Source organism: Balaenoptera borealis, assembly GCF_965194805.1.
Source record: "Balaenoptera borealis genome assembly, chromosome: 8".
In the NCBI taxonomy this organism is placed as follows: domain Eukaryota; kingdom Metazoa; phylum Chordata; class Mammalia; order Artiodactyla; family Balaenopteridae; genus Balaenoptera; species Balaenoptera borealis.
The window spans coordinates 53316305-53332064 of record NC_138865.1 but is presented as its reverse complement, the minus strand read 5'-3'; the positions used below and the strand labels follow the sequence as shown (position 1 = coordinate 53332064).

The following is a 15760-nucleotide window of genomic DNA, read 5'->3' as shown; positions in this document are numbered from 1 at the left end:
CATTTTCATTTAAGAAAGGTAAATCAGAATAAAGATTTAACTGTAACATGTTTTTTCAATTAAAAAAGAGAAAAGAACTGAAGCCAAAATTGGGAGTATGTATATAAACCACAAAAATCCCTTCAGGAGAAGAATAGAAAAGACGCAAGAACAGGATTCAGATAAGATCATCCCAGGGGACAGTATACATAGAGAAGAAGAGAAGCCCCAAGAAACGACCCTGGCAGAGGTTATGATGGACATATGAAGCCCTTCTTCATCAAGAGGAGGAACAGAAATCTAGGAAGAAAAAAATACAGAAGGGACATAAGGGAAAGAAGGCTCAAGAACTAGTTCCAGCCCTAGCCCAGGGCCCTATGTCAAGAGTCAAATCAGATAAAAAGGGTATCTTAAAACTGGAACAAAGTGGAAGGCATTCTTATTAACAGTCACTGTTAAGATCTAGAGGAATCCTAATCTGGAGCACATTGATGCTCTCTTTACCAAAGCACTCAGAGCTCAAAATTATCAAAAAGGAAAAGTCTACTTTACTTCATCATTACTCTAAAAAAATAATAAATCACCACCCATTGTGTGAAATTCACAATAGCAAGGGCTACATTATTCAGCTGGTCTTCCAGTTTTTGTAGCCATGCCCTTTCAAAGGGTTAGCCTGGTCTCTTAGTCACTGACATTTGAAACCCCTGGTTTAGCACAGTGGTCTGATCCCAAAGTCCTCTTATTCCCTGTGTTTAAAACAGAACAAGAGGCCAGGCTAAACCTTGAAAGGACATGGCTACTCAAAACTGGAGAACAAATTTTCAAGAAAGTTTTATTTATTATTTCCCTAGAAATAATAATTCATTCCTGTCCAGAATATCTTAGGCAAGATAGTTTTGTTTTAACATCAAAATCACTTTTTTGTCTGGACCTATAAATAGTGCCATAACTGTAAATGGTTGTCCAGATGGTGCACTGCACAAGGATGCTTGGCCAAGGGGATAAGAACTAGATGAGATCCAGCTATGCTCACACTAGCCATGCCATGTTCCCCAGGCTAGGGCTTCAAGGGGCACACAGAGGTGGAGGCACTTATTTCTAGTTTGCCCAAAGACCATGGACACTGTATGGGCAGACTTCTGTCTCTATAACCCACTCAAATTCATCTCTTGAGTCACCAAGAGTTCATGTTAAGACTCAAATTTGCAAAGTTAACCAGATTTTTATTATATTCTATTTTTACTCAAACTGTAGTTGAATGAACCAGTTTGTTTTATGGATAAGGCATCCTTATTTTACTCAATGTTTCCATTAATGAAGCCTTTTTATATTTAACCATTTCATATTAATCACAGGTCCCCAATCTACCCTACAAGGGTAAGAAAGGCAAAAATGACATTTACAAAGACAAGTTACCAAATCTACACCTATGATAATCTATATTAAAATATAAATTTTTCCAGATAACAGATCTAATATGGCCCGTTCCATTGTAAAAAAAAAAAAACAAACAAAAACAAACTAGACCATCATACTTCTGTATTGTCAGAACCGTTAAGAAACAACCTCAGGGACTTCCCTGGTGGTCCAGTGGTTAAGGGGACACGGGTTCAATCCCTGGTTGGGGAACTAAGATCCCACACATGCTGTGGGGAAGCTAAGCCCACGCACCGCAACTATTGAGCCCGCACACCACAACTAGAGAGAAGCCCGCGCACCGCAACTAAGACCCGACACAGCCAAAAATAAAATAAATAAATAAATATTAAAAAAAAAAAAAAAAAGAAACAACCTCAAATTTGTGAAAAACATTTCTTTTGTTCCTAATTTCATTTATAGCATTTAGGCCTTAAGCCAGTAACTTTGTGAGAAGCTGAGAGCCTAAGGAGAAAAAAATAACAAACAAACAAAAAACATAGAACACATTACTGGTAACTTCTCAACAACCAACCATAATTTTTACATCAATCCTTTGAAGTGTGAGGACATGTTTTTAAAGAACAAAAATAAAGTAAGTCATGTAGTTTAAAACTTATGCAATTCATGTTTAACATATTAAGTGTAAAATACAAACATTTTGTGGGATCTTATCTACATGAAAAATACAATATAAAATATAGTAGTTACAATCACTAGAGGGATTATAAACAGTTTCTTCTTCTTGCTTTTCTAGAAAGTCTACATTGTTCTAAAGTTAGCACATATTTATTTTAAAATCTGTTAAAAAAAAAAACCAGATTCCTTCTTGAGGCAAAAACGTTGTTTCTAGCAGAACACCATTATTATGTCAAAGTCTTGAAATGGAAATCTTTCACTTTCACCTTTCTAGGTAACAAACAAAGCATAATAAAAACCTATAGAAAAAAGAGGTCGTGTCAGTGAATAAAGCAATTATTTGCTGACTGCTTAACTATGTACCACATTTTATTTAATAATCTCAGGTGGAAGGAAGGGGATAATTCAGATTTATACCAACCTAAAGTCCTAGGTAAATTAGCAGCAGATCCAAGAATTGAATTTGTGCCTTCAGATTTCAAATCAAACATTCTTTGTATCGCACCATGGCCGTGTCCCTTGTGGAATAAAGGGTATTGTATGAAATCACCTACCATTTGTCCTCACTCCTCTAAAATGAAACAAACATCTATTTTAAGAGTTTCAGACATTTATTTTCTAAACTGCTACCTACAGATCCTGACCACTGTCAAGTTTTCTTATAACTTACAGAACAAAAAAAATTTAGAAAATAAAGTGTTAATCGTAGTTTCCCTTCCCCTTTTCTACTCCCTAGCCCCAAACTGTTTTCCTTTAATATTATAGAATATGAACCCAAAAAATATCCAGTGGGGACAATCAACACAGCAACTCCTTTACCATTTTAGAAGTCTGGGAACAGACTAGGATATATTAGATAAACTTTCAATGCAGCTTTGAAACAAGGGCATAAAGAACTACCTGAGCCAAGAAGGCAGAGAGAAAGTGAACCAACAGTTTTCAATTACAGTATTTTTGTATTTAAAAAGAGAAAGAATTGTTCATATTTTAATTTGAAATTCTCCAATTTTTTCCCCCTTTCTGTTCATTTCTTATTTTCTTGGCTTTTTTGTGCATTAGAAACAGGAGCTAGGGGCGGGATTATGTGATGGTTTTCTTTCAGATGTTACAGCATTTCCTTTCAAGACTAAACTAAGGTTCCTACGCATGGGCAGCTAAACTGCTACTCCTGAGACGTCGGCAGAAAGCAGCATGGCATACCATCCAACACTGACAGCTTAAACACTTGACAGAGCTTTTCCTATTCCACACTCTAGGAATAAGCTACCTGTTTCGTTTCTTTTTCATTTTAGCCTTTGCTCAACTTATGCAGTAAAAATATCTGAGCTTTGGACTGAGTGAAAAGTGTGCTCCTATTTTTCCCCTCCTTACTGAAAAGGTAAACAGGTAATCGGGAAGAAAGGAACAAATGAAGGCAGGAAGATTTATACCAGAGATGCTTTTTGGTGCATATTTTCAAAAGTCTTTAACTGTCCTTCAAACAAATTATGCGACTTTCAGAAGATGTTAAACCGTAAATTAACCACTAAGTATGCTGAGTGACATAACTTATACTATCATGATCATACTTTATAATTGATCTCATAACTTGGACATTCTAGTTATCATTTATATGTATGTTCTACTTTCATGATTTAATTTTACAGACTTCTGGTGGGGGGCAGGGGGGCAGGAGCCAAAGAAATAGAAAGAAGAAAATACCAAATATGACATAAAACTGACCTCAACTCTGAGAAACAACCGAACAGATGAGGCTGCCTGCTTGATCTTACATTTATTTAAATAAATCACCTTTTATCAGTGCTGGTGAAAACAGCAGCATGCTTTTATCTTTTGAGGCAGACGTTTACAGGATGATATATATCGAAAAATAACAGAAAGGCACACTTGTCCCCAAACAAATATCCAAAAATCCAGTGAAGCTGTCCAGTAACAGCCACTAAAATAATTTTCTATGTATTATTTTGAGTTATTTTTAAAATAAGCAGCCAGCTATCCATCTCTGGGCACTGTAAAGATGAGTTTGCCACAAAAGCCACATATTTTTAGAAGCCAAAGTCTTGATAAATCAGTTCCTAAGAACATAATTTCTTACACGCTGGAGAATGCCTGAAAATACAGACCTTGGTTAAAGAGGCTTCCGTATCTTTTTGTAACCTTTCCAAATGTAAGTATGTGGGATGAGTATTCATAAATTTAAGTTGAGCCGAAACATTTAGAATATTTCCAATTTAAAATACATTAAAATGCGGTCTTTGAAAGGAAATGAAAATGGCTTTAAACATATGAAAAGATATCATCACTCATAAGAGAAATGTGAATTAAAAATGAGATATTTTTTCACTCATCAGATTGGGGGAAAGATGTTTAATGAATCACTGTGGTGGAGAAATAGGCACTCTTACACATTGTTGATGCAAGCATAGAGTAGCATAACATCCTTGGCAGGCAATCTGTAAATGTCTATCAAAATTTAAATTCCACTTTGCCTTGGAGCCACGATTTTACTCCCAGGAATTTATCCTATAGATACACTCATCCATGTGCACAAATAACTATATAAAAGGTTATTCACTATAGCATCATTAGTGGCCTGAAGAAAGGCTCACTATATGTCATTTTGTATTGGATGTGTATTTACCTATTCAAAAAAATTAAAATTTGAGAGGAAGAGAATGTGATCTGTACTGTTTAGAAATTCAAAGTGTTGTGAACTCCCCTACAAAAGGAAATACTAAACCATCCTACACAAGATTCATTCCAAAATCCTGCGATAAAATGCTACGTTCAGATGGCTTGACATGGCTGCATTAGTGAAAGCTCCTTATCATAAGATCCCTTTGGCCCTTTAGTAACCAAAACCCTTTGTTGGGGGGTCCATGGTGGATCTGATTTCTACTTCACAATAAGTAGTGCTTCAGAAAGATTCCAATTTATTCCTTGCAAAAACATATCAGATATAAATGCAACTGTCACTTTGAGAAACAGGACTGCATTATGCTGCAGACTTAACACAGACTGAAAGCATGTTCCCCATGTCTTCTCCAGCAAATCTTGCCAAATGGGCGTCTGAAATGTCCTATTGAAACAGGTGGTGTCTGAACAGAATTGGATTTCTGCCTATAGAAACCCTAGTTCTAACAACTGCTGTGGTTAGTTTTAATTTTCAGTCCTCAAAATTAACTGCTGGCCAGTGATTCAGAAATAGACTGAACAACACGTTTAGACTTTGCCCTGTTTAATTGAGGAAAGAAAAAAAGAAAAAGAAAAAAAAAAAAGCCCACCAACACCCTACCACCATCCTATAAAGAACAACAGAACCAAAGCAGACCACTTGATTTCCAGGCTAAAAAAAGGGAGCAGCTGTAAAACAAACTCAATTCTCCAAAGATGATTGCCCCTTTTGTGCTTTCTTCATAGAAGCACAAGGATGCACATATATACTTGCTGAACATACTACTTAGGAATTCTTCTTAGGGCTTTGAGAAGCTTTTAATCTGCTAGAAATTTAGAAGTAAGAACAACGGTAAGAACACCTAATTTTTCTAATGAAAACGGACATCTTAAAAAAATGATATTCCAAACAGACCTGTGTTTCAGTTTATACAAGCAAAATACTAACAGCCAGAATGTAAATTCCTTGAAGAAAGATACAATGGGCTATATACACTAATATGTATAAAATAGATAACTAATAAAACCTGCTGTATAAAAAATAAATAAAATAAAATTCAAAAAAAAAAAAGATACAATGGGCCAATTCCCTTTAAACCCAACATGTGTCCATCAATGTGCTGGTCACACTAACCGGTGCTAAACACATACTCCTGTGAATAAAGCTAGAGTAGCTTACACTAAATAACAAACTGTTTCCACTGTACTTTTAAGTGCTTGATATAAAAATGGATAGAACTCTGATTTTCTAAACCAGCAATCAAAGGAAAAGGAATCAAGGGACCGGGTATCTACTATGAGCCACACACCGTGGCTACACATTCCCAATGAAGAAAACAATGTCTTGTCCATTTCATGGATGATAAACTGAGATTCAAAAGAATGTAAAAATTTTCCCAGGGTAATTCAGCTAGAAGATGACAGAGATGAGGTTTTAATTTAAATCTGCCTGATTTCAAAATATTTCTAATTGTATCATACTCCCTCCCAAAAGAAAATTTGGAGAGACGAGTTAGTAAAATGACAGGTTTCAGTTATATGACAAACACTGTATCGTTGCTTTGCCAACACCCAAAAGAAAAACTCATCCTCTTTCAATCAAAAGTAATGGATGTCAAATCCGTCTGCATTTTGTCTGTATGACTGAATTCCAGCTATTAAGAAGGTGATCAAGTAAACAGAAAATCATCTATTGTGATCATAACCCTTTAAAAAAATCCTGACATCATAAAGAGCATATTTGAAAATCCTTCTACAGGGATTCAACAGTTCACTTAAAAAAAAATAGAAATATCTCAGTGAAAGTGAGAGGTGCTTCTCAATGGGATACCTTTGGTCCTTTTGCTTAAAACTCAAGTATAAATAGATGACATCAAGTCTTGCCCTCAGAAGTTTACTGCTCCCTGTCCTCTACCTCTCCTACCAACCAAAGAAGAAAATGAGACCTCAAAACGAAGGCATCGCCTCCCAGTTCTCAGGTTATTATTTCCCATTTTCTGACCTCTATCTTCTTTGTCTTACATAGGCCTGAGAGGAGCTAGCTTGTAAACCAAATCTACAGTTTCCCTAGCAAGTTCCAATGACATCCCTCAGTTAGAGAGAACTACCTTCAGGGTCTTGTAAACGAACTCATTCCGTATTTCAATATTCTCAGAAAATAATATGCTTAAATCCAAAAATGCCCTTCCCACGAAAGTTTTACTCTTTTCTTTGCAAGCAAAGATAACCTTAATTTTAGGGAGCTAATCAAGAGAAGAACACAGGGTACATTTCTTCCAAGGCAGAAGCACACCAAGATTTCTCTGATAGTATTTAGAATAGAGTTACAACGTTAAAAAAAAAAAGAGTGAAAAGAAGAGAATGTTATTGACCAAAAAAAAGTTGTCATATAGCTATAGACTTATAGGCTATGAAATAGAAAAAAAATCTGCAATTTTTCAGGATTCTTCTGGCAAAACATTCTTTGGAATCATTTTCTTCTGAGAGCTGAAAAGCATTTTTCTAAGATGCTGCCAGCTCTAAAAACAACCTTTCTGATCTCTTGAAAAGCCAAGTTCTACTTTTAATAGTGCTATGTACTTTTGGTTTCAAAGAAAAAAGTGAAAGAGAAGGAACCACAGCCAAAATGGTAAGTTTACCCTACTCATGCCTCAAGCTGTACATAATGATTTCACACAGTACTTATGAAGAAGGGATCAAATTTTTGCTTTAAAAATAGAACATATACCTCTATGTCACATATGTGATGTTTAAGTATAAGGAGCAAAAGCACCCCCCTTTCACTCCAAAACCCAGTCAAAAAAAAAGTTTATATAGAGAGACATAGTCATGAACAGAAGATCTCTAATAGACATCAGAAGCAAAAGTGACAAAAGCAAAAATAAACAAGTGGAACTACATCAAACTAAAAAGCTTCTACACAGCAAAGGAAACAATCAACAAAATGAAAAGGCAACCTACAGAATAGGAGAATATATTTGCAAATCATATATGTGGTAAGAGATTAATATCCAAAATATATAAAGAACTCATACCAAAAAACCCCAAACAATATGATTTTAAAATGGGCAGAGAATCTGAATAGGTATTTTTCCAAAGAAGATATACAGAGGGCCAACAGGTATATGAAAAGGTACTTGACATCACTAATGATCAAAAAATGAAAATCAAACTAAGCTATTACCTCACACCTGTTACAATGGCTATCCTCAAGAAGACAACAGATGGTAAGTATTGGCAAGAATGTGGAGAAAAGGGAACCCTTGTGCACTGCTGGCAGGATTGTAAATTCTACAGTGCAGCCACTATGGAAAACAATATGGACGTTCCTCAAAAAATTAAAAATAGAGCTACATATGATCCAGCAATCACACTTCTGGGTATATACCCAAAGGACATTAAAACAGGATACTGAAGATATATCTGCACTCTCATGTTCACTGCAGCATTATTCACAATAGCCAAGCTATGGAAACAACATAAGTGTCCATCAACAGATGAATGGATAAAGAAGATGTGGAGATATGTGTGTGTGTGTGTGTGTGTGTGTGTGTGTGTTTGTGTGTGTATGATGCAACATTATTCAGCCATGAGAAGGAAGGACATCCTGCCATTTACAACAACATGGATGAAACTTGAGGACATTAGGCTAAGTGAAATGAGTCAGACAAACTGTATGATATCACTTATACGTGCAATCTGAAAAAGTTAAACTCATAAAAACAGAGGCTAGGCTGGTAGTTACCAAGGGCTGGGGGGTGGGAGAGAAGGGGAGGTGTGGGTCAAAGAGCACAAACTTCCAGTTATAAGATGAATAGGTTCTGGGGATCCGATGTATAGCATGGTGATTACAGTTAATAATAGTGAATTATATACTTGAAATTTGGCTAAAAGAGTAAGTCTTAAATGTTCTCATCACAAAAGAGAAATGGTAATTACGTGATGTGATGCAGGTGTTAGCTAACGCTATGGTGATAATGATTTTGCAACATACAAGTGTATCAAATCAACATGTTGTAACCTTAAGTTATATGTCAATGGTATCTCCATAAAAGCTGGAAAAAAAAAAGATTTCTAATAAAATCAAAATGGCTAAGTTAGTAACACCATGTAGGTTCCATTAACAATGATAAATGTTAAAATGTTAAACAAGGTACTATATCCAAAAATCTTGGTAAGACAAAAAATGTTTATTAGTTCAGATTCTCCCATCTCCATAAAAGACTATTTTAATCCTCCCATGTGAAATGGACAGAATCTATGGAATTACTAGTATTTCGAATGAATTTTTTAATTTTACTACAAAATTTACTAGAATCAGTCACTTAAGGAACTTATGTCAAATAACTGGTGTGCTCGAATATTTCACATTTCAACTTATTATTTTAGAGTTGTCAAGACACAATCTAAATCTAACAGGGAAAAAACATGCAGGCTTCAAACAGCACTGAAAGAAACACAAAGAAGGAAAGTTAGAAGTCAAGGAGGATAATTCTGAGATAAAGGCTGAGTGGAGAAAAAGACAGAAATCTACTAGAGACCTTATCAGGATGCAGTGATGCACTGCATTATCACTGACCTGTAACCTCTTCTCTGGCTCACAAACAACTTTTGAGTACTCTGAGACTAAGTGGATGTTTTAAAAAGTTCTTGTGTCATATTTTCTTTTTATGACGACCCTTATCAGAAGCCTGATGTACTCAAGCTCCATAATTCACATGCTCCAATTACCTACCTAACTTCATACCCAAGAGGAATAATCAGAGGCGTAAAATGCCACCCTCATAAAAAGAAACGTAATGGGAATGATTAGGATTTTAAATGGACAGGCTCATTTTTAAGGGCATAGCCATAGATAAGTAGCACCCACACTGTGCTCTAGATAACTATAGAAGAATCAAATAGGGTTTGTTTAAAAAAATTCCTTAATAAACATATAATAAATCCCTACCTTTAAAATGAGTTGTATTACAAAAGCCCAGTTCTTCACGAAGATGCATTTCCCCACAAAATCCTACAAATGGTCATTCATTTCCAAAGCTGGCTCATCAATACCTATTTAACCCATAATCTACCGACATACAGTATAATGTGGAATGAAATGTGGTAAAAGTACCTGTAACACTTCAAATGCATATTAGTATCAATAGTTCAGCTGAGAGGATAGGAGCTTGGAAAACAGATCTCAAAAAAATGGACTCAAGGGGTTACACATAACCCAAAATGTTTACACAATTATATATATATGGGTGGTTTTCTTATGAGAGGGTCCACAGCTTTCCTGAGGTTCTCAAAGTGGTTATTCATATCCCCATAAAGGGAAAGGGCTTCTGTGCTATATAAAATTCAGTTCTTCCCTACAAAGCCCTCAGGTAGAGTTTATCAGTGAAATGAGGCATCTTGAGAAGTTATGGTCTACACATGCTTACATATAATGATAAGCTCGTGGATGAAAAACTATCAAAAACCTTCCAGTAAAACTAAATGAAGGAAATCCTAGAGTAAAGAATGCACTGCAAAGAAAAAAAAAAAAAAAAGGAAAAAAAATGTATAACTAAAAAAACAGAAAAGAATGCACTGCAACATTTTATGGGGTCTGAACTGCCCATATAAGATGACACAGGAAGTTCATCTGAAGTATTCAATAGAAGCCGATGATCCTAGTAGTATCCAATGTAAAGTAGATTCTGACCCATCAACAGTGTTTGTCTGCACAAACTGCAAGCAAACATTCCATATGTTTGTGAGAAATTCCACTTAAAAATCTTTCCCCATCCTAGCCAATTCACCCGGGCACTATATTATCATTATCTTAAAAAGAAAAATCCATCTATTACCCACACACAATTCAAACAAACAAAAATGTGTTTTTAAATGACCCAAACAAGTAATTTGAATGAGTACACCTTTTCTATTCATTTTGACCAAGGAAATTTGGATAATCACTCGTTTTCATATATTTTTGATGTAACTTTCAACTTTAAAATTTTTCTGTACACTGATATAACACAGTTAAGGCATTGTTCTTTTCTTAATTGAGGATAGTTTGGTTTCAGATTGATGTTGAAATAAAGTTGAACTGCATAGACTATAAGGCTGTTCTAACCAACAATGTAATCTCAGACTCATACCTACTTAAAATATTGTTTAATTACCTCTTCTTCTCAAACCATGAGTCCACAGCATGGTCATTAAGTTGCTTCACTTCTTTTACCTCTCTCAAAACATTATTGTACTTCTTGACACACTAGCAACTAGTTTTCTATGGGAAGGCTTTTCACAAGCCCAGCGTCACGTACCCCTCCTGCCTTCAGCAACTTTCTTCTGAACTCCTCTGTGGGGTTGTTGAAGGTAAGCTTTTCACAGCGGAGGTGATTCACTGGTGGATGGCCTTCAAGATGCAGGAATAAGTCATAATCAAAACGAACCTTCTTAGGTTCTTCCTAGAGGTTAAAAAAAATAAGAAGGAAAACAGAGACTTAGGCATAAATAGAAATTTAGAAAGCAAAGATTTACTCCTGATAAGGATCAGAAAAGACTCAGACTACAGCACGGGGAACTCTACTCGACGCTCTGTGGTGACCTAAATGGGAAGGAAATCCAAAAAAAAGAGGGGAGATATGTATACATATAGCTGATTCCCTTTCTAGTTAGTAGAAACTAACACAACAGTGTAAAGCAACTATACGCCAAGAAAAATTCATTCAAAAAAAAGAAAAAGAAAGAAAAGAGACCCAGACATCTAACAGCTACAGTGTCAAAGTACTGGGAAAAAAGTCATCATGGAACTATCTACAAAGCAAAATGGAAACATCTGAAAAATTAGTTTCTTGTCTTAGAGGAAAACCAAAAAGAATAAAGTCATCATCTTTCTTGCAGTTTCTCAAGTGGTATGACACCACCAACACCGCCACCCAACTGGAAACCTAAGACACCCCTGAAGCCACTCCTTCCCCTTCCCACTCTACGGCCCTACACCCATCATCAACGGCTGACATTTTCTCTTTTAAATACTTCTTGAACAAGCCGTCTAACCCATACTGCCATGCTCTTACTCATTGCTCAAACTACTATAAACTCCTTCCTCTAGTAGTTCTTCCTACTTCAGGATAGATGATCACTTTCTTCTTCATTCAGGCCTCAAAACTGTCCATATGAAACAAAAATCTAGCCATTTTCACTCCTTGGTTAAAATTTCACAAGTTCCCAATGCCATTAGAATAAAAATCTGGGCTTCCCTGGTGGCACAGTGGTTGAGAATCTGCCTGCTAATGCAGGGGACACGGGTTCGAGCCCTGGTCTGGGAAGATCCCACATGCCACGGAGCAACTAAGCCCGTGAGCCACAACTACTGAGCCTGCGTGTCTGGACCCTGTGCTCTGCAACAAAAGAGGCCCCGATAGTGAGAGGCCCGCGCACCGCGATGAAGAGTGGCCCCTGCTTGCCGCAACTAGAGAAAGCCCTCGCACAGAAACGAAGACCCAACACAGCCAAAAATAAATAAATTAATTAAAAAAAAAAAAAAGAATAAAAATCTGAGCTCACCTAAATGCCACATAGGATTTTCACGATCTAGCTCTTGGTTCCATGTCTCACCACACCCCTTCTACCCATCTGGTGATCCAGCCACACATTGTGGTTGGTTGCTCCCAGAATTTACTCATTCTAGATTAACTCTGGGTTTCACCCTTGCTTTACATTACTACCTCCACTGCCAACCTCCATTCCTCCACCTTCTGCTTTACCTGGATAACTTCTACTCATCCCTCTCTATTCAGGTTTTATTTGGGGGAAGCCTTCCTTGAACTCCACTCCCAACTGCCTCTCCTCTGTTCTGTGTGCCTCTCTCTCTTATCCTTGAAACATCTTAGAATAACTGTCTTATTATCTCCCTTTACCCTGCTAAATCATAAGATCTTTGAAAGTAGGAATAATGGTTGAGTCCTTACTGTACCCTCAACAACTAGTTTAGTACCCCATGCATAGTAGCAATGCAATAAATGTCTGTGAAATGAATGAAAATATGGCATTTTCCTGGAGGACAAAACAGCACCATATCCAAGAGAACGCAGTAATTATAATTCCATGATACTCGAGTTCTACTCTCCAGCCATTACTTTAGCTGGCTAAACACCTAAACCTCTCTACAGACAGATTCTCAGGCATCCAAGGGGAAATGAATACTGAGGATAATAATAACAATATTATGTATTTAACATTTATCTCATTTAATTCTCATAGCTCTCCTTTGGGTCAGCTGTCAGCTCTGTTTGGCAGATGAGGAAATTAAAGCACTCAGAATTTATTACTTTATATAAAAACTCCCTGTGTATTATAGATATTAACCATCTCTGTGAAATGTTACTTTTTTCATTTGTCATTACCTTTGCCATTTTACGTGTTTTTGATAACAGCTATTTATGTTTTTTTAATAATAGCTTTACTGAGAAGTAATTTACATACCATAAAATTCACCATTTAGAGTATAATATTTAGTGGTTTTTAGTACATTCACAGAGTTATAAAACCATCACCACATTCTAATTTCAGGACATTTTCATTACTCCAGAAAGATATCTCAAACTCATTAGTGGTCCAACAGATCCCACACCCCCTGGCATCACTAATCTACTTCTGCTTCTATGGAGTTGCCTATTCTCGACATTTCGTATAAATACATGAACATACATAAAATACATACACAATATGTGCTCTTTTGTGACTGGCTTCTTATACTCAGCATGATGTTTTTGAAGTTCATCCATGTTGTAGCATGTGTCAGTTCTTTTTTATGGACAAATAATAATCTATTATATGGGTATACCAGGTTTTGGTTATACATTTGTCAATAAATAGAAATGTGGGTTATTTCCATTTTGGGCTATTGTGCATAATGCTGCTATGAACATTTGTGTACAAGTTTTTGTATGGACCTACATTTCCATTTCTCTTGGCTATACACCTAGGAGTGGAATTTCTGGGTCATAAGGTAACTCTGTGTTGAACATTTTTAGGAAATGCCTTACTGTTTTCCAGAGTGGCTGCACCATTTTAAAATCCCACCTGCAATGTATGAGGTGTTTATGGTTTTTTAAAACACAATATTTTCTAAAATTACATAGTCAAATAAAACAATGTTTTTCCTTTTTTAAAAAAGAATTTGTTATATTACTAACACGTGATGAAACAAAGTGATCTGAACCCAGTTCTTTTGACTAAAAAGTCTTAGCACCGAGCGTGTGGAGAAAAGGGAACCCTCTTGCACTGTTGGTGGGAATGTATATTGATACAGCCACTACGGAGAACAGTATGGAGGTTCCTTAAAAAACTAAAAATAGAACTACCATACGACCCAGCAATCCCACTACTGGGCATATACCCTGAGAAAACCATAATTCAAAAAGAGTCATGTACCAAAATGTTCACTGCAGCTCTATTTACAATAGCCAGGTCATGGAAGCAACCTAAGTGTCCATCGACAGATGAATGGATAAAGAAGATGTGCCACACATATACAATGGAATATTACTCAGCCATAAGAAGAAACGAAATTGAGTTATCTGTAGTGAGGTGGATGGACCTAGAGTCTGTCACACAGAGTGAAGTTAAGTCAGAAAGAGAAAAACAAATACCGTATGCTAACACATATATATGGAATCTGAAAAAAAAAAAAGAAAAGGTCATGAAGAACCTAGGGGCAGGACGGGAATAAAGACGCAGACCTACTAGAGAATGAACTTGAGGACACGGGGAGGGGGAAGGGGAAGCTGGGATGAAGTGAGAGAGTGGCATGGACATATATACATTACCAAATGTAAAATAGATAGCTAGTGGGAAGCAACCACATAGCACAGGGAGATCAGCTTGGTGCTTTGTGACCACCTAGAGGGTTGGGATAGGGAGAGTGGGAGGGAGACGCAAGAGGGAGGGGATATGGGGATATATGTGTACGTATAGCTGATTCACTTTGTTATAAAGCAGAAACTAACACACAATTGTAAAGCAATTATACTCCAATAAAGATGTTAAAAAAAAAAAAAGTCTTAGCACCTGAAACTGTCAGAATGCAGGCATTACCTACTACAAATTCATGGTTTTCACCTCTTCATCCAAACTTCCCCAGATCATAGTCTCCACTCATGTACTCACTACCTCTCACTTCTATTACTAATCTGGCATGAAACTTGCTCCTTCTCTCCTTGATCAGGGTGCCATTTTCTCCTTGTTTTCCTCACACTTACTGGCATTCCTCCTTAGTTTTCTTCACAGGCTTCCCTTCTTTCTTCATTGACTCTTAAATGCATTTACCTTTTTGCAAAATTCCCCAGGAAGACAACGCCCATTCACAGGGAGTTAGTTCCTCCTTCATGACAGTGACTCCCCTCTCTACCTCCAGCCCAGCTCCCACTTGACTGCCATATGCTTGTGTTCCAGTCTAACCACATCTCCACTGGGGTGACCGGCAGCAACAGCAAATTCATGCATTATCTTAAACTGAAGTTATCTTCATGTGTCCTTTCTCCTATACTCTATATCATGACAAACAGAAATCCTAATTGCTTCCCAAGGGTAAAATACACAAAAGTCATCACTAACGCTTCCTTCTCCCTTACTCATCACAGTCAAATGGTCTCTGAGTTTTGTTTAGTATTCCCCCTTAGGAACTCTCAAATCTATGCCCTTTGCTCTAGTCACGATAACTACTGCCTTAGCTTAGACCTTCATCACTCTTCATCTGGTCGCCTCCCTGTTTTTGAACTCCCCCTTTCTACCTACCACAATGACAAGAGAGTGATCTTTCTAACAGAAAGATCAGGTTACATCTTCCATTGATATAAAAGCCTTTAACGGTCATCATTTTCTACAGGATGAAATCCCACCTCCTGGTAATAACCATTATAGTCTTTTAATACCTTTCCTGCATTGCTTTTGTTCTCTTACTCTACCTTGTCCTTCCACAATGTTGAAGCACTTGCTGTTCCCCAGTGCTTCATATTATCTCATTCATTTTGCCTTTCACATATCGTATTCCCCATTGTCTAAAATGCCTTCC

General features: G+C 36.7%; 1 protein-coding gene across 3 annotated transcripts in view; it reads right to left on the bottom strand.

The window, feature by feature from the left end:
- The window catches only part of MLLT3 (MLLT3 super elongation complex subunit), a 249382-nt gene that overhangs the window by 86809 nt on the left and 146813 nt on the right, over positions 1-15760 (bottom strand). For all 3 annotated transcript variants that reach the window (XM_082401004.1, XM_082401006.1, XM_082401005.1), the window contains exon 4: positions 11007-11150. In XM_082401004.1, coding sequence (XP_082257130.1) covers positions 11007-11150 — 144 coding nt within the window. The remainder of the gene's footprint in view (positions 1-11006; positions 11151-15760) is intronic.